Below are 26192 nucleotides of genomic sequence, written 5' to 3' on the forward strand. Positions count from 1 at the left end.
TCGCCTCAAGGGGGCATACTCCCTCCCCTCGTTCCTGGAGGAGGCCATCCAGGTGCTCGCACTGGGTCTCCACCCAGTCCGCCAGCTCACCCCCATTATCCTCCACTACCTCCGTGTGTGTGTGCGCGTCACTAACCTTGTCCAATTCACCCTCTATCTCCCGTGTCTCTATACATTTATAAGTTTCTGTTGTCGTCACCTCGTGTCTCGTCTCACACGTTCCGGTCTCCCCATTTAATTTTTCCCTTTCGGTCACCGTCGATTCTTCTGTCACGACCCTCGCCCAACACGCCCCCCGAATTATTTTTTTACCCTCCTCCACCGCGGGCCTGTCAGCCGTTGCACCCCCTTCCAGCTCGTTTGCTCCCACACGTGGAGTCGCCATTCCCAGCTCCCTGGTCACGGCCTTCATGCCCGCCTGCAGGCATCGGCCCATGTTCTGCGTCTCACCCCGTAGCTCTTTCATTTCTTCCTTCATGTTTGTTTCCATTCCGTTCATTTGTTGTGTATTCGCATCCAATTTTTGTGTATTCGCATCCATCTTTTCGTTCATTTGTTTGTTCATGCCTTTCATTTCGTTTTTCATTTCATTTGTCATTGCCGCCAGTATGGCGCATAGCTGGGCCATGTCGGGTGCGCTTGGGTGAGCCGTTTCGGCAAGGGTCGGAGGGGGAGTTTTGGTGGAGAGGGGGAGGGGAGGTGTCATACACCGCGGCCGCTGCCGCACCCATTTCGGGCTCTGGGTTCAGTTGGGCGAGTTCGTTTTCCTGTACAACCAACATTTCCTGCACGGGGATTTCATCCTGAGCCATGGATTCTACACATTTTACATCCATTTCTAATACCCCCGGCTCCCGCTCGCCTTGATACGCCATCTTGCTTCTCTTAAAGGGTTAATTTGAATCGCTCGTAATTTGGAGGGAATCGGGGGTCGCTTCTCTCACGCCTGGACCGATTCCCGTGAATTTAGCCGGAGACAGGAGAGCCCGTTTTCCCGTTCTCCGTTACCAGTGCCGTGAGGAGGGCGATGGGTTTGTATCGCACGACCTGACACCAGTGTTACGGATTCGCGCCCGCCGGCGTGCTGATGGCCACGTAACTCGAATCGCGGCACGTCGCCCACCGGACGGACAATCCAGTCGTGACCCTCTCGGACTAACGCCGGGAACCAGTCACGGGTGGACCTTTCGCTCTCACCGCGATCGAGCCAATCGGCCCCCGCGTGGGATAGGGTTGCTCGCCAAATTCGACCTACCTAAGTACCCACACGGAGGGTAGACCGGGCGATCGCACCTCGCCGCAGGTCGACTTCGGACACGGGCCACTTAAGCGACCCGTTCCGTACTATCGGGATAACCGAGCGGTGTTATCGTCGGCCTCGACGGTTCGATTAATTATCGGGCGTATTCAGCCCACTACCAACCCTTTACGTGAAGCAAGATGAGGATTCAATGAAGGAAATGACGAAGCGAAGCGGGAAACAGTTCAACATAAAGCACATTTATTCGCGATGAACGGAAAGCACACATATACAATTCCACCAAAAGCACATAGAAGGAAAAGAAACACAATGCAATTTTACACAAAAAGCAAATGTAAAAGCGAAGAAACAATGCAGAGCTATCCGACTACCGAGCACACGGCAACACTTATACAATTCTACTTCACAGACGGCGCCGACAACACATACCCAAAACCAAGAAAAAGAACACCCTCAAGGATGAGGCGGGCCTGAGGCCGAGACCGGGTCGGGCCTACCCGTCTGGTGATGAGACGCGAAGCGGCGATGGTGCCCCAACTCCGCGGGCCTCGCGGACAGTGTCTGGTAGGGGGTGGGAAGGGGGCCCCCTTGGTCGCACTATCTCAGCGCGGGGGGGAAACAGGAGGGGCTTGCTGATGCTCGGGGAAAGGAGGATTTTTACTCTGTCTCGGGTCCCGCGACGAGCGTCTCCACCTCGACCAGGTCGCGCCGTTGGCCTCCCTGGTGTGCAGCTCCCGGCACCGACGCGAGCACCCCCTCGTCTGCCCTCGCCGCCGCCGCCTCTCCACAGCTCCGTCCTCTTCGCTCCGACTCCAACTCCGAACTCTTCCTCCTGCGAACTCCTTCCAACGCACACACAACCAACGCACACGACCACGACACGATTTCTTACGAACGCAGCCGCTTATATCAGCCCCGTGGCTTCGCCTCTGACCCCCTGCCTTCGACCTTTCACCTCGCTCCCCATTGGCCCAAGAAAAAGTGGGCGTGAATGCATTTTGATCCATGAATTTGCATATAGCGACCGCCCTCCAACGCCCTGGAGGCGGGGCCAAATCGCCCCTCGCTCACCGATTGGACGGAACAAAAGTGGGCGTGTGTCGTTTTTGATCCGTTTTTGGAGCGGAAAATCCGTGGTTTTGTACACGCTGTTCGGCGCGCGCCCTGCACGAGTCCAATACCGGTACCCACAAGCGGCGCAAGAACGGTGGCGATGCGACGGTTGCGAGGGTTGACGGTCAAGGTCGTGGCTGTTGTGGTGAAGCGGCGCCGCGGTGGGTGGTTGATGTTGTGATGACTGTTGAGACGCGGTTGGCGGTGGTAATCATGGCGGTTGGTCCAAAATAAAGATAGCAAAAGAAAAACGGCTATCCTGAAGAGTCGCAGCACGCATAAATGACATGTATTCCCACTAGACAACGGGTTTGGGCCTAACTACACATATACTTACCGAGATATCTCACCTAAGGGACCTGAATGGTGGTTTGCGAATTTGGTAACCACAACAATACCTTGTCAAGGAAAGAATATAATTTCTATACAAGAATGAGATGAAAGCAAAAGGCAATGAACTGACAGTATGGCAGTGGGGGCACAGATTGACACACCAAGCAAGGGAATGAATGAACTGGAGGAGAGGAGTTTGAGGACAAGAAATGCACAATGTTCCAGTAAGCGGGTTGGATTCAGTCAGGTTAATTGGGGTAGAAGGGATCATGGGTAGAGATGGAGAATGACATGAGATGGGGGTTGCACAGCCAGCTTAAATCCTTTGAGGGAGGAGTGGATTGAACATCCTGAGGAAGGCAGTTCCACAAACAGATGAAAAGTGGAACAAAATAGTTGAAGTGCATAGCAAGCCTAGAATTTGAGAGTTTAACTCGGAGGTGGTTACTGGAAGAATGTGGATCCTGAGGGTCAGAGGGCTGATGGATCAGCTTGAGCAAGAGCAGCTCGAGGCGGTAAAATCCGATGCCACCAACCTGTTTGCGATGACAGCAACAACTCATGGGCTTTTCCCTCATCACAAGAGATGCCAATCTTGTTGAGAATTTTACATTCTCCAGAATCTAGGAGATACAGACATGATGTGGGTTTCCAACCCAATGGGGGAATCGAGGTACAAACGAAGGCTTGTCGGTTTTGAGTGGCTCTGTTTTCAAACAAGAATGACCGCACTGTGGTCGCAACCTGTGATATAAATGCAGTAGAGTACCACACACTACAATTTCCCCCAATTTATTTTATGTCATTTTTATTCAGTGAGATGTGAATGGTGGGTGGAATCGAGTGACAAATGTTGGTGGGGTCCGGCAGCTGTCTGACCAATGGGAGCACATTTCAAAAACGACCCCAAACAAGAACCACAACACCAACAACAACCACACAGAGGTCTTGTCGACCTCTGACTAAAAATGATGGATTCCTCGTCCGAAACTGGCTTTCGAGGCCAGCTTTGTATTTAGTTTGGTCGGCCCATGAGAGCTCGGTGATAATGGTGAGGATTCGGAGTTCAAGAGATTAAACCACTTCCAGTCTCAGACTGTGAAAACAGACAGGTGGACTTGTTTTACAGTCCTTCCAGAATGATATTGAGATAAACAGGGGGAGACTGAGATTGCCACAGGTGAAAAACACACTTCTGATGTCAGAAAGAATGTAATCTTTTCCATTTTTTTTTCAATAACAATTTTACAACAAACGGAAGCATCATGCCAATGTTTAATGAGTGGAAGGACATCCATAATGATATTTTGGTGACGGTGGAGCTCAGAAAGGATAACTGTGTTTGTTATTTGCGAAAAGTCCACAGATCCTTGTTATGAGTACTGTACTGTATCTATCTTATTCCTCTCTTGTAGCGTCTTCACAACAATTTTTTCTTCAGTGTAGATAAAAAATCACACATAAAATGATTTCCTGAAGAGCAGAGATATTGGTGCACTCCAGCTGAATTGAATGACCATAGCATGAATGCTGTCAGGTCTGATTCCAGATTCGAAACTGAGGAAAGCAAAACGCTTCTTTCACTTTGCCAGATGAACAATTTGCTCTTCTCAGAGGCCACAATTGGGTTCAAAACCTAAGCTTTCAATGAAAAAGTCAGTTTGTGCGCTTGCCTTGCCTTGAGCCATGTATGCAATCGAAAATGATTGAATGTACATAGAATGATCAAACGCTAGAGGGAAACATAATTGGATAATATCAGTTTCTGAACAATATGGGACAAATCACAAGGTTCATATTATTCTGTTGAGCTCTGGATTGCCGAAGGGCTGACACACTTGTTGCAAGTAACTGCTGAGAAGAACTTACTGAATGACACTTTGGAAACCGATTTGAAAATTTAAGTGTGAGATGTGAAGGATGCACATCGTAGCATTGTACAAAATTGCTAAATGTAATTTCCGAAATTGGCTTCCAAATCCCTGAAAGGACACTGATTTTAACTCAAGGGGTAGCAATTTTGCATATCCATATCAGGAGGAAATTATTTTGTTCTTCCTTAAATTTCCCACCTGTTCAATAACTACTGAACCATACATATGAGGTTGAACAAAATTTCCTTGATTTTCGTTGTTGTGCCTTTTACTATTTATTTTTGGTTCATATATGCTTTGCTAGTGGAATGTAGAGGAGGATGGATTCAGGAAATGAAAACGAGATATCTGTGATCACAAACCGATCATCAAGGGGAAGCCTCCCTCGGAGCCTGCAATCCAATGATGGCCATATTCTTTTTAGACACCCATATGACCTTGACCTTCAACATTTATGGATAGAGTGGAAATTAGGAAGATGTGTCACCATCTACAGTCTATCCAAACAACTCAGCATCATGAAAATCGGAGGAAAATCCGTGAAAAAAAAAACGTGAAATTTGCGAATATGTGGAGCACAGGGCCGCGAATATCGAAGCAGGTCAGAAAAACCGTGAATACACCTGTGAAAGACCGTGTATACGCGAAACACAGGGTTGCGGATGTTGAAGCAGGTCAGAAAGACCGTGTATACGTGAAGCACAGGGCCGCAAATGTTGTAGCAGGTCAAATTTTCTGAACTGCGAACAGCAGAACCATGAATGTCAGGGTCAGACTGTATACAATTCAATTTATAAAATAAAATAAAGATATAAAATAAAGATGATAAAAGTTGTGGAAATATATGAATTCCTGGTTTTACCGGCATTGATGCAGCGTCAATTACACCACCCTATCTAACACGTTTTATTAGTTCTTCGTGCCTGTTGTTTGTGTCCTTTATGACATCCCTAAAAAACTTACGTTTCATGCTTGGAATGATTTTCTTCTTTTTTTTGATAGACAAAGTTAAACAAAATTTAATAAATCTCACTATACTCTGCGTATGTGCGACTGGGAATAATTCAAAGCCAAAGTTCTACTAAACTACACATTTGTTTTCTGATTTGTGTTCAAAATGTAACATTCAGTTGAAATGAAGTTGTTCCTCGATCATAAACTGATGTTCACATACAGACGGACAGACTGCCTCTCATTGCTCCCCACACCCATTGTTTGTATGCCTCCCCCTGTCTTGGTCTTCAACTCTGCTGTTGGTGTCTCCACCCCTCTCTCCACTGTTACATTTGGCCTGTTGCATCCTGATCCATTCAATGTACTCATACTAACTCTTCCACAAACCTTGACTGTGTATACCAAAAAAGTGTAAAAGCAAGTGAGGGTAATTTCATTCCGATTGGGTAAACCTCGGTCGAGCTTTGGTGAAATATGTTTAAATGTCCATAAGATAGATCATGACATTAAAAACTAGGTCAAGGTCAAAAAAATTTATATCAACTCCGCGTACTTTCTAATCACATATCTGATGCAAAATTTGATTCCAAAAGTCCCAGCTGCCTCTGAGATATAGCTAGGAAATTGGCAGGAAAAGGGAGAAAAAAATGAATAAATAAATAAATAAATAAATAACCTCAGTGATGGTTTCATACTCTGAGGGGTCGAAAAAACTCTGAGGTACCATTCAAACCTGGTGGCAGGTATAAGCCTCCCCATCGGATATTGTGATGCTTAATAAGAAAGAAGGAGGATATAAAAGAGAAACAATGAGAGTGGAGTAAGGGACGAGATGGGTGAGAAGGAGAAAGAGGGTTGAGGGAAGAGCTCAGTTATGACCACGAAGGTTGGGAAGTGCCCCGAATGAGTCGTAAGAAGAGACGTGGAGTGGAGCCGAATGGGATGGGTATTTGCCATTCTATGTCCGCATTAAAATTATACGAGCATGGCTGGAACAAGCTGATAATTTGGAATTATTTCAGACTTCGAGTGTTGTGTTAACTGTTTTATCCCTGTTTGTCATTAACCCGTCCGCCACGCAGTGGAAAATGGAGTTTTGTAAGCACTTCTTTGTGTCTGTGTGTCTGTCTATCTGGGCTGTAACTTTTTTTACCATTTGAGCTTTTATCATCAAATTTTCAACAAAGCTTTATTATGAGAATATGGAGAAGACATTAATAATTTTGTTTAAATAATTTTCATTATTATTATTATTATTATTATTATTGTTATTTTTATTGTGACCCTTTTTTTGGCCTTTATATTTTTTTCGATTATTTTATTTTCTAAATGTTTAAATAAATGCTCTTTTTTAAAAAAAATATTGTTTTCTCAGCTCCCACTCATCTGACTGACACTAAATTTTGATGGCAGGAGTGATCACCCCCCCCTTCCCCCATGGAGAATATTTTGATGATTGTGACATCATCAATGATGTGATATGGCAGCCCCCTTTGATTAAATGCAAAAAATGGAAACAATTATATCTGAATCCGCTGATCAGAAAAATTTTAAACTTGGCACATCTCATTGTACTCCCAATGGGGAATAAATGATTGTAAGAATGACGTCATCAGTGAAGTGGTTGACCAACCATAAATGTTTTAATTGAAATCTTTTTTTTACCATGGGAATTCAGTGTGTATGTCCAGGCGGTAACATTTTTACCAATTGAGCTTTTGTCATCATATCTTCAACAAACCTTGATTATGAGGTTGGGGTGAACACGAATTAATAAAATGTACAATTTATTTTTTAACTGTCGTTTTTGTCAAGTTTAGAGTACAAAGCGGGTGTGGACGGGGTTTGCAGTTTCAGATGCTTTCGAGTTACCCTTGCTGAAGGGAGAGGGTACAGGCATTTGGGTCCGTTTTTTGTTTGTTCGTTTATTTGTCCGTACAGAACTTTTGTATTTTTCTCCTCAACCACTTGGCGAATTTCACCATTGGAGCGACATGTAGAATGTTTGATTCATAATTATGATGTGACAGGTCACATGGCTTGGCAGCCATATTTGAAATAAGGAAAAACATTTGACCTTATAATCTCCGAAACCTCTTCATGGAAGCAATTGAAACTTGGCACACGGCACTTACTCCACATGGGGAATGTGTGATTTTTTATGACGTCATAGGTGCCTTCGTTATGACGTCATAAATGCATATGTAGAATGCTACATCTGATCAGTACAAAAATTTTTGAGGGTCATCTGGTCCACAATATGGTCCCTGTGCTTCACGTATACACGGTCTTTCACAGGGATAAAATGGTCCACAATTTTTTTTTTGATGACATCATCGTGATTCGGCAGCCATATTGTTTAACAAAAAATAAATCTTGAAAAACCTTCTTCTCTGTAATGGCTGAACAGATCAAAGGGAAACATGACAAGTATGGCTGCCTATCCATGAGGAACAAAAGGTTCACACATATGATGTCATTGGTCACATGGTTTGGCAGCCTTATTGGATTTACCCTAAAATCTATAAAAAAAAAAATATTCTTCTCCAGAAAGGCTGGAGAGATCGAGTGGAAACTTCACACAAATGTTCCCCAAACCATGCGTGTACAAGTTTGTTCAGGAATAATTGACAGGTCACTTGATTTGGCAGTCATATTGGATTGAAGAAAAATATTAAATGTTTTCTCGAGAACCGCTTAATCATTTGACGTGAACCTTCACAATTATGATCTAGTAGTGATGGGGGAATACATGTTTTAAATTTCAACTTGATCAGAAACATGGTCTGACAGCCAGAATTATTTAATTTTTTGATCTGGGTTTTTTTTTGTTAAAATTTTTTTTTTTTAATATGGCTCACTTGGCTATGCCTGGATGGGTTTGAGGGTAGTGGAGTAGCAGCTGAAATGTGAATCCAATCCAGGTTCCTACTGATGACTTCATCTTTGCTTTTTGATTGTTCGGGTTCCTTCTGATTACTCCAATGCAGCACTCACTGTACCCATTTGGTCTTCCATTTCATATGAATTGAATTTATTTTAATCCCATTGTCTTCTTCTTCTTCTTCTTCTTTCGGCTGCTCCCGTTAGGGGTCGCCACAGCGGATCATCCGTATGATCCGCATAGTGATTTGGCACATGTTTTACGCCGGATGCCCTTCCTGACACAACCCTGGTCGCCTCTTACGACACAGGGATAATCCCATTATAATTTTTTAATCCCATTATAAAGTTCTAAATTCAATTGATGAATCATAAAAAAACATCATGGGTCTGGTTCAGGTGTCTGATCAAAGCGGGACGTCTTGGTACCCAGTCATCACTGCCAGTAGTTATAAAGTGGCAGTTCTAATTATGTCTCTTAATTGCATAACACACCAGCACACAAACATCACACAAAATACACCATACAAAATTACACAGACACCACACAAAAGAAGTACTGTACAGGGTCTGCAATCTCAGATTGCTCTTTTTTTTGTCATTGTTGGTTTTGTTGTCTATGTCGGCATTAATGGTGAAGAATGAAAGACATTTTTTTTATCATACATCATATATGCTTAAATAACACTTACCTCTCTTTGGGAACATAACAGTCAAATCATGAGGGAAATATGATCTGTCTTCATTATTTAATCAATGCTGGCCAAATGTGACGATACTACAAGCAATTTGAGAAGTGTACCAAAACTGATCTGTGTTGTCATGTGGAATGAGACGGTTGATTAAATTGATTGCATTGTCAGATTATGCCTAAAGCTGCTTCATTTACTAAATGAACCTGTGAAAACAGGGAAGCTGGCTGTGCAACCTTCAAACCGTCCTCATTTCGGATGAATGTAAAAGGCTTAACCGTGGGTAGAGATAGGTGATGGGAATGCTTCTAGGACACTCGTTCAGAATTTCAAATAAAATGCTTTCATTCTTGATGTTGAAGATATTGAATTGCATTTTCATACATCCCTCGGATACCAATCACCAAGCTTTCTTCCTTTGGTACACAGGGCCCACATTTTACCAGGATGGCTGAGGTTTGTCTCTGTGCAAATAACACACAGCCATTGATGGTATCCTATCTTCAACATTTCAGATGTTAGTCGGTGTACTCAGGGTAAGTGTTCTTGAAAAGATGTTGTTTATGTTCAAAACAACTTTTCATCTTTCAACAACTATTCGTTTCGCTTTGCTCACAAGTCAATCATGTGCTGAACAGTTCCACTTCCTGGAGTCAAAGCAGCAAGGCTGCACGGAGATCTTCTCTCCAATGACTTAAAAAAAATACCAAGCTCTTGTCCAACACCTGCACTATGTTATTCAGTGCATCTAAAGTATTGCTTGATGTCCTCTCCTTCAAAGATTGATCCACCATCTCACTTCACTTCAGCAGCAATCTCTCAACGTTGTATCGCCACTTGACTTCCTTGGACATGATATCTGCATTGACACGTCCTGTGCTGAATACCTCTCAAAGCTTGTCTCTAGAGACAAACTTCAGTTGAGAATCTTGTGATGTCCAAAAGCCATCTTCGTCTCTTCCAAAGTCCATACTCCCTATGGTTGTGAGCCATATCCATCCATGTGAACTACCTCAATATCATGGAGTCCGAAGCTTTGTGTTTCATTGGGATTTCTGGCAAGAAGCAAACTGCAACAGGTTCCTGTTAACAATTGCATGCTGTTGGGGTTTTTTGGTTTATTTACAGATTTACACCAGCCTGGCCCTAGATGCTCTCTCTCTCTCTCTCTCTTTCTCTGGTTCTCACCTACATCCTGATCCCCACCACATGTTATAGTCACTCACCTGAAACGTTCTGCCCTTATGCTATCCCACTGATTACCCCTCTTGAACAATACTGTACATCTGTCTGCTCTACTTTGTCTATTTTATTCATCTCTTCCTTGGATGATTTATTTTTATGGGTACGTGATAATGGTGACTTCAAGAGTATTTCATTCCAACAAAGTCCATAAAATTCTCTTGTAACTGTTAAAAGTCTAATCAGGTGTGCTCACCACACCAATGCAGGCAATTTCATACACCTGGGATGCAGTGATGCCCGAGTCACCCGGAGGATAAAACACAAGCTAGCATCGGGGGTTTTGGGGGTGACGTCATTGTTCTGACTGAGCTCATCTGCCTGTTGCGTGCATTGATCTCTCACCATGACCAGATCCTTTTGGTGCAGGCTCTGTTGATGATGTGTGTGGTTCTTTGTCGGTGGTGTTGATACCTCAAACAGTGACAGAAACTGTGAGCACTTCAAGCTTTCACTTCAAGCAAACGCCACTTCAAACTATTTCAACATGCCTTGTGAAGGCTTACTTTGTAACTTGTGGAGAATATCTTGCAGTTCTGTTGCCTTTGGATTCTCTGAAGAATAAAATTATTCAAGCCACACATAAAATTTGGTATATCAAACTACTATCCCCATCCGCTGTTGCAGTAACGCACCACCCAATCCTTCACATCTAGTCGATGAATAACGGAAGCCTATACAATATTACAATCTCATGAATCTTTCCCCACTCTGCTATATCAGCCCCACAAGCATATCATCGTTCTTCCATTACCCCCCCCTCCCTTACCCACCACCCCACCCAACCTCGTTTTTGCAAACATTTGGGCTGCCTGCATACTTTCACTTTTGTTTTCCTCTTCTCCCATTGGTGCATTTGTTTCTATATGTCATTCCAATTCCAATCTTTACCTCTGCTGCCAAAGGTTGACTCGGGTTTTGTTTTCATGTCTGCCTGTCTGTGATCTCAAATATTGTGGATGGATTTACACGCAATTTGGTGGAAAGGTCGAATGTGTGACTTCGAAATGATTAGATTTTGATGAAGATCTGGAAACGGATCCGGATACGAGAATTTAAAAAAAGTAATTCTTCACCATTGAGAGATAGGACCAAAAACGATATATAGCAGGATAACTCAAAAGGTTGTGGATGGATTCAGATGAGATGTGGAAAGGTTGGGTGTGTAACAAGGAAGAATTGATTCGATATTGGTGAAAATCCGGATCCGGATTCAATAATTTTTTTTTTAATTTTCAAACTTATTCTTCACCATTGAGAGATAGGGCCAAAAAAACGATAAAAAGTATGATATTTCAAAACGTGGACGAATTATGACAAAACTACTAAAACTAGGTGGATGAGTTGGTTAGGTGACATGAACAAGCCGATTAGATTATGGTTCAGGTCTGAATCCAGATCCGGCCTCTCAGTGGGATATAAAACGTGAAGTGTTCAGCCTGGCAGAGGTTTGTGCTCCACCGAGTGCCGTTCTAGTTTGTTTATCGTTTCATGTTTGCAATCTACTACCATATCTTATTTACATTCCCTGCTGTAACTTCTTTGATCTCTTTTTGCATCACATACTGTTTGTTGGATGGATGTTATGTTTTCACCCATGTCTGTGTCTGTATGTCTGTCTCTCTGTGAGCAGGATATCTCAAAACGTTATGGAGAGGTTCAGACTTAACTTGGCGGATCGGTTTGATTTGATTACATTTTGGTGAAGGGTGTCGATTAAATAATGAAGACAGATTGATTAAATAATGAATAATGATTAACAGCATTGATTAAATAATGAAGACAGATTACAAGGGCGATTTGATTACATTTTGGTGAAGAATCCAGATCCGGACCCAGATTCAAGAATTTTAAGTGATTCTTCACAATTGAGAGATTGGGCCAAAAAACGATATATAACGCAATGTATTAACGTGGTGGATGAGTGGGTGTGTGACGGGAACAAGCCGATTTGATTTTGGTTCAGGTCCAGATGCAGATCCGGCCAATCGGTGGGAGACAAAACGTAAACTGTTCACCCTGGTGGAGGTAACGCGCTCTACCTTGAAGTGTCGTCCTCGTTTGTGTTGTATCTACTTGTTCCCTTACACCTCACTGTCACACTGATATTCCTCTATCCTCCTGTCTTACTCAACCATGAAGCTTCAATCTCAAAATGTATTGATGGTCACTCTTTTTATTTATTATAACACCAAAATACTCAAGCTTGTCAAAGCTAACTTTTGATGTTACAACCCAATTACTTGCATTAATTTTGTCACTTATTATATGCATTGACTTGTCTTGGCACGACATCTCATTTGAGCAATAACCCATTGTATATGTTTGTGGGTGGTCCTGGTAGGTTTGTTTTTGCTGCAGTCTCATATGGGTTTGCTGGCTTCACCAATCACAGCACTGGGCAGAACCACAGCAGTGTGCAGGATTTTGCATTTCTCTATGGCCTGCTACCAACAGCTCCCAGTGTGGTTGTTTATGCAAGCCACTATGACATGGAGGTGGATACGTTGAGATACTCAGCCATTTGGTCAGATTTATGCAAGAAAAGACTTCTGTTATTTTAACCTGCTCTGTCTCCTTGAATCAATGCTAGAATACAGTGCACACATTTTAATTTTACTAGCTTAATGAGATTTATGCCACACAGCCAATATAATTGCACTTCAAAGCCATCATTTTGTAATTTTATTTCTAATTTCATCCACCAATTATTTTATTTTTATTTTGTTCCTTTTGATCGTGTCTCATAAATAGATGGTCACTGTTGTAGTAATCAACAATAGACCTTTTCGATCGGCTTTATTCTCACAAAACCCATACGCATATCTACAACAACATAAATATACATAGGGTAAGAATAACAAAATACAATAACTTGTACACATAATACTGAAGGCAAATACCACATACGCATCACATAATAACGAAGTTAAACTCCATACTCTAATCCCAATTACATTCCTCAGAGTACATTATTCCTAATATAGTATATAACATACCATTACTGTTCCAGCATGACTTTCCATGGAGTACGTGGTATACGTGTCATCACCAGCCATTGACCTTCATATACAGTGCTGCCACATCCGCCCAATTTCCGTTGCCGCCAATTACAGCACGGCACTTTATTATCACAACATTCACCCCCTTCCGAGAAATCTATCTCTATAAATCTAGTCTAATAGGAGGACGAATGGCACGACCGGATCTTCTTGGCACTGGAGGGTTATCCACAGCATCTGATTGCTGTGGAGTTGCAGGAACCATATCAGGAACGAGATCACCCCCCTCTGAGCAGGGTGCGTCTTGGGGACTACCCTGGGGAATTACATTTTCTTCAGAAGCCTGAGGTAGAATTTGGGGTTCACTCTTGGATAGGGTTCCAATTGGGGCTAAGTGTCTAACAGAGACCGTAGTTTCCCTGCCATCTGGGTAGCGAATATGGGCATAGTGGGGTCCTGCTTGGAGGAGGTCGACTTCATCCACAAGGGGATCAGTTTTATTTGTGCGTACGTGACGCTTCAGCAGGACTGGCCCAGGATTGCAGAGCCAAGTGGGCACCGAGGCTCCCGAGGAAGAACGACGAGAATAGTTCAGAAGTCTTTCATGAGGGGTAGCATTGGTTGCTGTGGACAACAGTGAACGAATTGAGTGGAGAGCATCAGGCAGAACAGTCTGCCAGCATTTGATGGGTAGATTACGGGATTTTAGAGCAGTTGTGATTGCCTTCCAAATGGTACCATTGAACCTCTCCACTTGGCCATTCCCTTGAGGATTATAGCTAGTAGTTCTGCTACCAGCGATCCCCCTACTGGCAAGGAAGTCTTGTAATTCCTTGCTCATGAAGGAGGGTCCCCGGTCCGAATGAATGTAAGCCGGCATTCCGAAAATAGCGAACAGCTGACAGAGGCACTTGATAACCGTGGAAGTGGTCATGTCGGCACAAGGAAATACAAAAGGAAACCGTGAATATTCGTCCACAATGTTAAGAAAATACTGGTTCTTATCTGTACTCGGAAGAGGCCCCTTGAAATCTATATTGAGACGCTCAAATGGCTGAGTAGCTTTTATGAGTCGAGTCTTATCTGGTTGGTGAAACTTGGGCTTGCATTCTGCGCATATTCTACAAGATCCAACAACCTGCCGGACATCCTCTACAGAATATGGCATATTCTTAGATTTCACAAAATGGTATAAGCGGGTAACCCCTGGGTGGCACAAGGCTTCGTGGAGGTTAAACAGTGAATGTCGATCGTGGCATGCCATCCCACAATAAGACCTGGAGAGTGTATCAGAGGGAATGTTTTCTCGACCAGGACGATACACAATGTCAAAATCATAGCAAGATAATTCCATCCTCCAACGCATGAACTTATCATTCTTTATCTTATTTTTATGCTGCTTATCAAACATATAGCTCACTGATCGTTGATCTGTCTTTATAGTAAAATGTCTGCCTGTCAAATACTGTCTCCAGTGGCGAACTGTTTCAATAATAGCCTGGGCCTCCTTCTCAATAGAAGCATGACGACATTCGGGTCCCTGAAGGGTTCGGGAAAAGAAGGCTACCGGACGTCCTGCCTGGGTGAGGACTGCAGCAATTGCTACATCCGAAGCATCGGTCTCAACTTCGAAGGGTATGGATTCGTCAATCGCCCTCACCACTGAACCTTCAATGTCTTGCTTAAGAAGATGGAAAGCCGCTTCTGCTTCCCTTGTCATGGGAAATGTAGTAGTGGCACACAGTGGGCGGATCTTGCTTGAGTAGTCATATATCCACTGTGAATAATAGGCAAAGAAGCCAAGGATGCGTCGGAGCGATTTCAGTCCCGAGGCACAGGCAAATCCTGCAAGGGTCGGAGTCGTTCAGGATCCGGGCGCATTTCCCCTCCTTCCACCACATATCCGAGAATACTGAGCCTGTTAGTTGAAAAGATGCATTTGTCTTCATTGTAAGTTATATTCTTTCTCTTCGCAGCCTCAAGAAATTTCGTGAGATTAGCATCATGCTCTTCCTGAGTCATGCCGCAAATAGTAATGTTGTCTAAGTAAGCAAATGTTCCAACCAGTTCTTCTTCTTGAATGAATGAATCCACGATACGTTGGAAGCAAGCCACTCCGTTGGTGACGCCAAAGGGAACCCGAGCAAACTGATAAAGGCGTCCACAGTCCTCAAACGCGGTGTATGGCTTATCTTCATTTCTGATGGGGATTTGATGATACGCACTACGGAGGTCAATCGTACTAAAAACACGGTATTGAGCAATCTTGTTAACAGTGTCATCTATACGAGGCAGAGGATACCCGTCAAGAAGTGTAAATTTGTTGATAGTTTCTGAATAGTCCACGGCTAAGCGTTTCTTGTGAGTTTCGTTCTTAACGACAACAACCTGTGCACGCCAAGAGGAGTTACTGGGCTCTATAAATACCTTCCTTCAACATCCTTTGAATTTCCTTTTCAATGAATTTATGATCATCGGGAGAGTACCGGCGTGATCGAGCAGCAACAGGATAACAATCAGCTGTCAAGTTGGCAAACAGTTCTGGAGGGTCAACACATAGTGTACTGAGTCCACAGATAACAAGAGGAGGCAAACTACCTCCATATGTCAGTGTAACACTATCATGCAGTCCCTGAAAATCCTGGCCCAAAACTATATCTGAACACAGCTGAGGGAGTATGGACAGACGCACATCTTGGTAGCACCGACCGTTTACTTTGATATTGACTCGACAGAACCCTGATGTCTGAGCGGTGAAGGAAGTGGACGCCATGGAAACATTGCCTTGGGTGTGATGTACACTTAAGGAATGGCACTTAACGAGGTCGGGATGGATAAAACTTTCTGAACTACCACTATCCATAAGGCCATCCAATTCCACTCCATTGAGCGTGACCCTCACAACCGCCTTTGATAACACCCCTGGGGCAGCGGCAGAAGACACAGCTGCTAGCGTTGCCTGATCAGAGGAAGTTGCACAAGCACCAGTAGCTACTGATGAAGTACTACGGCACACCTTAGCAAAATGACCCTTTTTCTGGCACTTATGACACACCGCCTCTCGTGCCGGACATTTTACACGTGGGTGTTTTAAAAAACCACAAAAGAAACATTTAACCCCCGTAGCAGCCATTACAGTTGTGGGTTCCACTTCACCGGTATTCTGATTGGATGAGGCAGCACCCAATGAACGGGAGGGTTGAATAACACAATAAGATTCTGAATTTCTTTGGGCTGAATCTAGAGATCTCGCCTGATCAAACATGGTAGCTAAATCTAAAGTCTTATTCTCTAATAGACGTTGTCTGATCAGTGGTGACTGCAGGCCGCTAATGAAGGCATCCCTGATGGATTCTTCGCAATGTTGAGTTGCTGTTACAGCCCCAAAGTTACACTCTTTACTTAACGTTTTCAGAGTCAGAAGGTATTCATCTAAGGACTCTCCGACCTGCTGGCAGCGAGTTGCAAGACGATGGCGTGCAAACACTTCATTAGTGGGCTTTACGTACTGTGACTAAAGTACGGATAGCCTCATCATAAATGGTACACTCTGATATAGTTTCGTATAGTCTTGGTGAGACAAAATTTGTAAGCAGACTCATCTTATCCAGATTATCCTGTGGTAGAGCTCCCAGGAAGTTTTCGAACGTCTTCAACCAGTGTTTCCATTCTTGTGCCGCCGTGGGTGAACTGGGATCCGAATCCAGCCTCTCTGGTCTCAGCAAACGCTCCATTCCAGTGTAGGCCTCGGCGCTCTTCTGGTCCAATCCAACCAGGTAGGTTTTGTGAGAATAAATTATTATTGTTGTAGTAATCAACAATAGACCTTTTCGATCGGCTTTATTCTCACAAAACCCATACGCATATCTACAACAACATAAATATACATAGGGTAAGAATAACAAAATACAATAACTTGTACACATAATACTGAAGGCAAATACCACATACGCATCACATAATAACGAAGTTAAACTCCATACTCTAATCCCAATTACATTCCTCAGAGTACATTATTCCTAATATAGTATATAACATACCATTACTGTTCCAGCATGACTTTCCATGGAGTACGTGGTATACGTGTCATCACCAGCCATTGACCTTCATTTACAGTGCTGCCACATCCGCCCAATTTCCGTTGCCGCCAATTACAGTACGGCACTTTATTATCACAACAGTCACTACAAACTTCAGAAGTGTAGTGTCATTTTAGTTACTGTATTTCAAACTACAAGACATAATGCTATCAAATAGCAATCTAATTCCATTTTAAAGAGGACCTCTCACATGGGAGTCGTTCCAATCAATAAATTTGTCTCAATAAATCCTTTTTTTTTAAATTGTGTTTCCTGTTACTCCTTAAATATGGTGAAGAATCACTTTTAAAATTCTCATTGGTGTATGTGTGTCCTTTTACTCAAATTTTGTGTGTGCATCTTTTTTCTTGAACATTTGGAGCAACCGAATGGGTTGTGTGTCCTTGAGGCCAACAGCCATGCAACATTTCTGGTGACATTTAACACAGATCTTAAATGAGGCCAACAGCCATGAAATTTCCTAAATTCCATTCTTGCAGATTTGGGACAAGTATAAATTGATGCTGAACAGCTATCATCAAGGATGCCTTTGTTTTGATGTCACACTTAGAGGGCCTGATTACTACGTTTGTTGCATATAATTGTTTTGGTAATCCCACTTGGATGGGATCATATCAGCGAATTCGGTGAAAATGTGCTGACTTGTTTCGTTGATTCGGATAAAATCCCCGACAAGACAGCTAAATTGTGGATATCTTCCTCAATATTCCACATCAACATGTGTTTGAAATGGTGGAGGTATTGATTGAGGGGGGGGGGGGAAATATTTAAATTTTAATGAAAAAAAACAAACATTTGGTCCTGTTCTCATATCAATTGATCTCCAGTATTGTATTTATAAGAATGAAAATTGACCTATTAATTAGATAGATTGAATGAATGTGGTGTTGATGTACTGCAAAGCCTGGTGTTGATGTAACGGTTAAGGTGGCTGGTTAAAGATATTGGGGTCCTGAGTTCAAGCCCCTGTCCAGCTGTTAAAATAACACCATGTGGGTTGACTCCGCCTGTCATCCTTCTGAGGTCGGTAAAATGTGTACCAGCTTACTGGAGTGATAAACAATTCGAGTATCCTGCGTCGGAGTGGCGACCTGTCCAGGACTGTACTCCTTATCGAAATGAAACTACCTCGGCAGCCCTATGCGCCTCATGGCGTGAAAGAAATGCTTATATATTGTGACTGTTCTGAGAACAGAAACCCCCAAGGCAACGGCACACAACATATAGCGGTTCCTGAGATAGTTATTTCATTTTTACCTGTTTCAGATAGGGCCCTTCCCTTATGTCTCATGGATTACAAAGAATATATGCGTTGTGAGGGTTGAGGTTGGTTTTTTTTCCCGTTTTTCCCCATTTTATTCCCTGCACAGAAAATCTCTCACACGACCTGCACACCAGTGTGACCACTCCTCATTTTCATAAATGCCAAGGTGAGCCAATGAAAAAGCAAAGAATTCACAAGGTTTCGGAAAAGCGATGATAATAGAAAACCTATTGAAAACCAAGACGCCAAGGTGAACAACGAATAGCCAAGATCTTGTGAAAAAAGCCAAGGAGTGGTCACATTACCGCGCATGCTGCTCGCAACCTAATTTGCATATGTACACCAAAACATTTGAATTTCCGCACCACAACCAAATTGCCATCTCAACGACCGTAACTTTCTTTACCACAATTCAACCACCACACCAGTGATGACCACCCTGCCTGCTTTAAATACAATGTGGACTTTATTCCTTTCAAACAGCATCATTCAAGCTCACCTTTTTAGCCTTCCAGTACAATCTACATTGCCTCACTTAACCATGACGCTTCAACTCCCAAACCACATCGACCTCATTCGCTCACCACTACCCACCGCCTTCCTGCACATCGAAGCCGTCATCTCTCCTCAGCCATGGACACTCTTGGCTCGTGATCTGCCTCAAGCCTAGTTCCGTTACAAGTGTAGTTCTTTTGCACGAAGGCGCAAGTGTGCACTTGCTGTTCCTTTATGTCTTCCTGAACAGCGGGGAACACCCTGCTATCCAATGAGCCCTTTGTGCCTTTCCCGGGCATTCAAGAGACTAATGGGGACTGCTACACATCAGCCCCATATTAAATTGGGAGCTGATGTGTGGTGCAGGCGAAAGACAACTGAGGATGCATCCGGCACAGCGGCCTTTCGGGGATGATGTCACCTCAGGGCGCATTCTGACCAATGTGCACACCATGCTCAGAGGGGAAGAGCGCAGCGCGTGACCTATGCTCCCTGAGGCCGCTCCCACAAAGGCGGAGATTCACCCTTGATACCCCTCCCCCTCCCCAAGCTCCACCTTCTCTCCCCCTGCCCCCGCACCCCTTAAGTATTGGTTGTGGGGGGCAGGCAGTTAAGTCAGTCCAGTCCTGAGCTTATTCTGCAGTGCCATGTGCACAATCTCAAGTGGGACCTTTGGAGTGAGAGGTGGTGGTGGAATGGAACAGAATGGAGCCTGGGTGAGCAAACCAAGTACCATGCTGCATAGGCACAGTACTAAGCAAAGGGCAATATCAGCAATAACACATGTTGGGTAGTACTTATTCTCATTCATTGTCTCTCTTTTCCATGTCCCTCACTGTGGACAAACAAGAGCAATCAGTGAGGGCAAGTCCTGAAGAAATGTTCTTTTAAGAGCAACCACTGACTCGCACACTGTGTTTCTTACTCTCAGCATCAACTAAATGCATCTCTCTCGCGCCACCTCAACATGCACCTTGGTACCTCTTTTTTTTAGTCATGTCCCCCCCCCACCCTTACCCTCCCTCATTTTGGATTCGGATATGCCTGCATGTGTGTGTGGGGTAAACCGGAGGTCGCCAATGCCTCAGCTTTCCTCTTATCTTCTTGATATTCTCCCCTTCTGTGGAATGATCCTGATGATGCCTGTTATGTTTTGGTAAGTAAGAGTGGGTAAGTTAGATAGCATCAGTGTAGTTCTGCTGTGTGTGTCTCTTTGCTGTATAAATGTCATTGTATGTCTTTTGCCACACTGCACATATACTGTATGCCCCTGCTGTACGTATATCCCTTGTGAATAAACCCTTTGTCTCCACTGTGCCACACGCTTTTCCTCATTCTCTCTTGTGAATAAACCCATGTTAATTGAGCTCAAACAGCTCGGAGCATCCTTTCCTCCATTGGTCCAGCACAGTCTGCATGCTTGTTTGCCGGGAAGTTTTATGCCACTGATTGGCTTTACAAGTTAGCCGGTACGTATATGCAAAAAATGAGGAATGCAATTTTTTTTTCTTACGACTTTATCTTTTCAGGTCTGGGTGTTGGCAGTGGTTCTCAAAGCCCATCGATTTGTGTTGTTGCCCCATTTTGCCTCCACACACCTCTTCTTTGCTGAGGTTAGGCAATGCTATTGAAAGCTGGCATTACATCGTCTTCAGAAAGTATTAACACCCCTCGACTTTTGTCACATTTTGTTGTGTTACAGCCTGAATTTAAAATGTATTAAATTAAATTATTTTTTGTTGCTGGTCTACACAAAATACCTCATCATGACAAAGTGAAAACATGTTTTACGAAATTTCTACAAATTAATTAAAAATGAAAAGCTAAAATGTCTTGTGTCAAGAAGTATTCAACCCCTTTGCAATGACACTCCAAATTGAGCTCAGGTGCATCCAATTTCCTTTGATCATCCTTGGGCTGTCTCTCTAACTGCATTGGAGTCCACCTGTGACCAATTCAATTGATTGACATGATTTAGAAAGAAACACACCTTTCTATAAGAGGTCCCAGAGTTGACAGTGAATGTCAGAGCAGAAACTCTACCATGAAGTCTAAGGAATTCTCCATGGAACTTCGATATATAATTGTGAGGAGATATAGATCTGGGAAAGGGGATAAAACAATTTCTCGAGTGTTTAAAGTTCCCAAGAGCACAGTGAGGAAATTAAAGAACATGGAACTAACAAGACTTTTCCTAGAACTGATGTTCTGACCAAACTGAGCAACTGGGCAAGAAGGACTTTGTTCAGAGAGGTGCCAAAGAACCCAATGACCACTCCGACAGAACGACAGAGTTCCTTGGCTGAAATTGGAGAACCTGCCGGCATGACAGCAATCTCTGCAGCCCTTCACAAATCTAGGCTTTATGGGAGAGTGGCCAGATGGAAGCCACTCCTGAGAAAAAGGCACATAATGGCATGCCTTGAGTTTGCAAAAAGGCATGTGAAAGACTGAGAGCATGAGGCAAAAGATTATGTGGTCTGATGAGATCAAAATTGAACTCTTTGGCCTGAATGCAAAGTGCTACGTCTGGCGGAAACCGAGCACAGCTCATCACCCCATCTAAAACCATCCCAACTGTGAAGCATGGTGGTGGCAGCGTCATGCTATGGGGATGCTTTTCAGCGGCAGAGACTGGGAGATTTGTAAACATAGAGGGAACAATGATTTTAGCCAAATACAGGTAAATCCTTGAGCAGAACCTGCTTCAGAGTGCAAAATACCTTTGACTGCGGTGAAGATTTACATTCCAACAGGACAGTGATCCGAAGCATACAGCCAAAGTAACACTGCAATGGCTTCAGAACAAGAGCGTGAAAATCCTTGAGTGGCCCATTAAAAGTCCAGACTTGAATCCCAATGAGAATCTGTGGAAAGATTTGAAGATTGCTGTTCACTGACACTCTCCATCCAACTTGACAGAGCTTGAGCAAATCTGCAAGGAAGAATGGGAGAAAATCCCAAAATTTACATGTGCAAAGCTGATACAGACATACCCAAGAAGATTTAAAACTATAATTGCTGCCAAAGGCACTTCTGCATCGTATTGACTCAGGGGGTTGAATACTTTTTTGATGCAAGACATTTCAGCTTTTCATTTTTAATAAATTTGTAAATATTTCTAAAAACGTGTTTTCACTTTGTCATTATGGGGTATATTGTGTAGATCGGTGAAAGAAAATTAAATATAATCCACTTTAATATCGGGCTGTAACACAAAACAAATTGACAAAAGTAGAGGGGTGTGAGCACTTTCTGAAGGCACTGTACATCCCAGAAGTTTGCATTTTAAGGGTCAATTGTCATGAAATTTTAATGTTTGAATATCAAGGCAATTGTTGTTTCTGTGTTGCAGCTGTTTCTTGCTTCAAGCAGTGTTGTGTGGAACCAAGTGCTTCTTGGTACGGGAACACTTCCCCAAGTGTTGATTTTTTTTGCTCTATTATACATGCAGCTGCTCCAGCGACCTGTGGACAGGTGAGTCCCGACAGGAGACATCACATCATGCAAAAGTTTTCATTATTGTGTGTGTCTGTCTGTCACACATTCATCCAGACTGAGTTCTTCGACCTTTAATTGAATAATGAGTGACTGTTTCGGTCAGCAACACAAAACAAAACGTGCCTCCGCTAATCTTTCTCAAGAGTGAAGAAGCTAATTCTAAACTCCCTCTATCAACCCGAAATAGGCGGTGGGCTAAGCTTTCCAACCAATCAAAGCCATGTTCCGGAATCTCATGACTTTCAACTGTTAACATATGATGAAGAAAAAAAGCTGGAAAGTGTCATTGTGCTGACAGGGTGCAGAGAAAGCAAGACCACAAGAGAAATGGTAAACAAAACTCAGATAGGCCACCAACCTTGTTAGCTTTGTATATGCGTGGAAGAAAAAAAATCGTTCTACATGGTCTCTCGAGGCACATTTCATTGGCTTTTTCTTATGTCATACGTTTTTACTTTTATCATAATGACTTTGTGAAAAACGTCCTTGTATCTGCAAAATAATATTTTTGGATATCTTGGTTTAAAAAAAATAATTATAAAAGATTGTGCACGTTTTCCTTTCACTTCCAACCTCAATTCATGACTAATCTCAGCCATGTCCCAATGAGTCACTAAATATCAAACCGAGAATGCACAGTCATTTCAGGACGTTCTTTCATTCACCTGCTTAACCAGAATCCCACATATGTCTAAATCTAAATTTTTACAAATCGATATATTGGAATATTATCATTAGTAATTCTGGTGTAAAATCCCCACCGTGTCAAAAATAGTCACTGGGATTGCAGTACAAGTGTGTCCCAGTGGAGTATTTGGCAGTATCCTTCAAAACATTTCGATAGATTCATATTGCATAAACTCTTCTATTTTTGTTTGCTTCAAACAGGGTCTTCCAGTGACAACTAAAAGGAAGCCAGTAGGAACGAGCAACTGCAATGCCAGTTGGTAACTAAGTAAGGCGTAGGTGGTGGGGGGAGTTGCTTGAGAATCAGATGAGACATTTTCATCCAATTGGGAGTTGAGCTGATAGTTACGACTTACCGTACATCCTGGAAATGATGTATATCAGGTGTACAGAGGATTTGGAGTAGTCCAAGTTGTTTATGTGATTGTTGAGAACACACGTCAATTATGATTCACTGCAGGATGCTGCATTCTGCCAGGTTAATTGGTGCAATTTAATGGTGCAGTGAATTCCAGTGAAGGATTACTCATTCCGATGGAGGACTATATATTGGAACTTGAATAGTGTAGAAATTCCAACTCGAGTGCAGCGAATGAAAGGCATACTTTGATTTTATGTTGATGTTGAAGTGATAAAGCACCACATTAGTGCCCTGAGCATCCTGATTTCCTTTGCTCCCTTCCTCTCCACCATGCCATTTCTAAAATTTAAAGCTGCACAGTGACCGTAAAATTAGATTTTTTTTTTTGGCAAACGTTTTGGTTTTCCAAAAAAGGTGTGATTAAGGGCAAATGTGATGTCAGAATAAAAAAAACAATGATGCAAATACACTGCAAAATGTTTTTTTTTAATTTATTTATTTATACAAAAATACTTCACCTCGTTTACCTTCACTGAATCTGAAATTCAGGTACCCTATTATAACTTGGGACAACCCATTTGGTTTATTGCATCCAACATGACCATGAAGATGCTCTTAGAGTCGAAAGAAAAAAACTAAAATGCCTGTATTACCTGCAAAGGTAATTAAAATAATTATTATTCCCGCGCTTTCGAAGAAAAGCGGAAAAGAAAAGAAAATGGAAAAGTTTTTTTTTTTTTTTTTGATGGATTAAAATTTTATCACATGAAACAGAGGTTGGGAGGGATAGAAGGTGGGTGGAGGGAAAAGTGGAGAAAGTAAAAACGAGAGAATACAACAAACAAGATCGCGCACCCAAACGGGAAGAAGGAAACCCAATTTGAAGAGGAAACCCAATTTGTAAAGACGACAAAACTCAACAATTAGCACAAGTTTTAACACAAGACCGAACTTGAAAAACACAGTAAATACAGAGATGACAAAATGACAGTAAAAACAAGACAAAAATAACCGGAAAAAACTATCTTTGAAAAAGTCGGCAGAGACCCCGAAGAAGAGCCGCCACCATTGCTCAAAAAGCCTTCAAGCATCAAGAAGCCTTCCATTTAATATGAATTGAATTTATTTTAATCCCATTCTGATTTAAATTGAACAATAATAAACATCATGGGTCACGGTGAGGTGTCTGATCAAACAAGGTTTGCATCAAAGCAGGTTGTGTCGGTACCCAGTCATCACAGCCAGCAGTTATATGATGGCAGTTCTATGTATGTCTCTTATTACTTGCGTAACACACCAGAACACAAACACCACACAAAATACACTGCACAAAACTACACATACACCACACAAAACAAGTCCGAGCAAGGGTCTGCAATCTCTGATTGATTTTTTTTCTTGTTCTATTTGGTGTCATTTTGTGATGTTAAAGAAAACTTGTTTTGATCTGCTAACTGTAGCTCCTTGTATTCGAAAATGTCTGACTATCTGTTTTAATCTATTGACAAATTCAGTGCTGTGTGTAGTTGCTCACACAGTCCTAATTATTTCACCTGCAACTGTACAATTGGATAGCTTCTTAGGAATACTGCTGTCTAAGAATGGCATTCGTATAATGTGGAATGGAAAAGCATCTCGTTTATCAAAAAAAAATTTTTTTGCGAAATTTATTATTATTGATATCGATTTGTAATTCTAAAATTGAAACTGAAGGAGAAGTTTGGTTTTCCTTCTTTAATTCATGTTCCTTTGGATATGTATGTACCATCATGAAGCTGATGAAATACAAACCCATCATTAATTGCTAATAATTAATCATCAATGAATCCAAAGATGTTTCTACACTTTCTTGCAGTTGTTAGTTCATTCCTGCACTATGAATTTCTTGTTTTGATTCCTGCACTTTGAAGAATGAACGCGCACGCGCGCGCGCGCGCACACACACACACACACACACACACACACACACACACACACACACACACACACACACACACACACACACACACACACACACACACACACACACACACACACACACACACACACAAAATCTCTCACCTCTAATCTGTTAAACGAAAATAGAAGTAGCCTATGTGTTTCTTGTGCAATAATAAATGTTTGCGATTTGCTGATTCAGTGCATTTCAAGGATATTCATTTCTTGAGCAACTTCCCTGTAATGGAGATTGTCTTAACCCAGAGCTTCTGCATCCCACAGTGTTCCGTTACTTGTGGGAAGTTTCCTCGTGATTTTTGAGGGTAAGCCAGCTGAACAACAATGCATACCGATGTTTGTCTGGAGCAATAGCCAGGTAAGATTGTATAGCATTGTTGTATAATATTGAATTGATAACTTGCAAAAATCCTTTGGCTAATAATGATCATATTTATCCTACTTCCAGGTGGCACTGACATTGTTATTTTTGTA

At 42.5% G+C, this 26192-nt stretch overlaps 1 protein-coding gene across 2 annotated transcripts in view; it reads left to right on the plus strand.

Moving 5' to 3' along the window:
- The window catches only part of LOC147019389 (uncharacterized), an 80171-nt gene that overhangs the window by 53229 nt on the left and 750 nt on the right, over positions 1-26192 (plus strand). Inside the window, exons 2-5 of one of the 2 annotated variants that reach the window (XM_085896689.1) lie at positions 20743-20826; positions 22569-22690; positions 25983-26076; positions 26167-26192. The exon at positions 26167-26192 is cut by the window's right edge and continues 750 nt beyond it. In XM_085896689.1, the coding sequence (XP_085752815.1) occupies positions 20743-20826; positions 22569-22690; positions 25983-26076; positions 26167-26192 (326 nt within the window). Of the gene's footprint in view, positions 1-18374; positions 20827-22568; positions 22691-25982; positions 26077-26166 lie in introns of those variants that run through there. The other variant, XM_085896688.1, reaches the window with a different exon arrangement.

The sequence above is a fragment of the Eptatretus burgeri genome, chromosome 9 (genome assembly GCF_056783735.1).
Source record: "Eptatretus burgeri isolate ZD-2024b chromosome 9, Ebu_testis_v1, whole genome shotgun sequence".
In the NCBI taxonomy this organism is placed as follows: domain Eukaryota; kingdom Metazoa; phylum Chordata; class Myxini; order Myxiniformes; family Myxinidae; genus Eptatretus; species Eptatretus burgeri.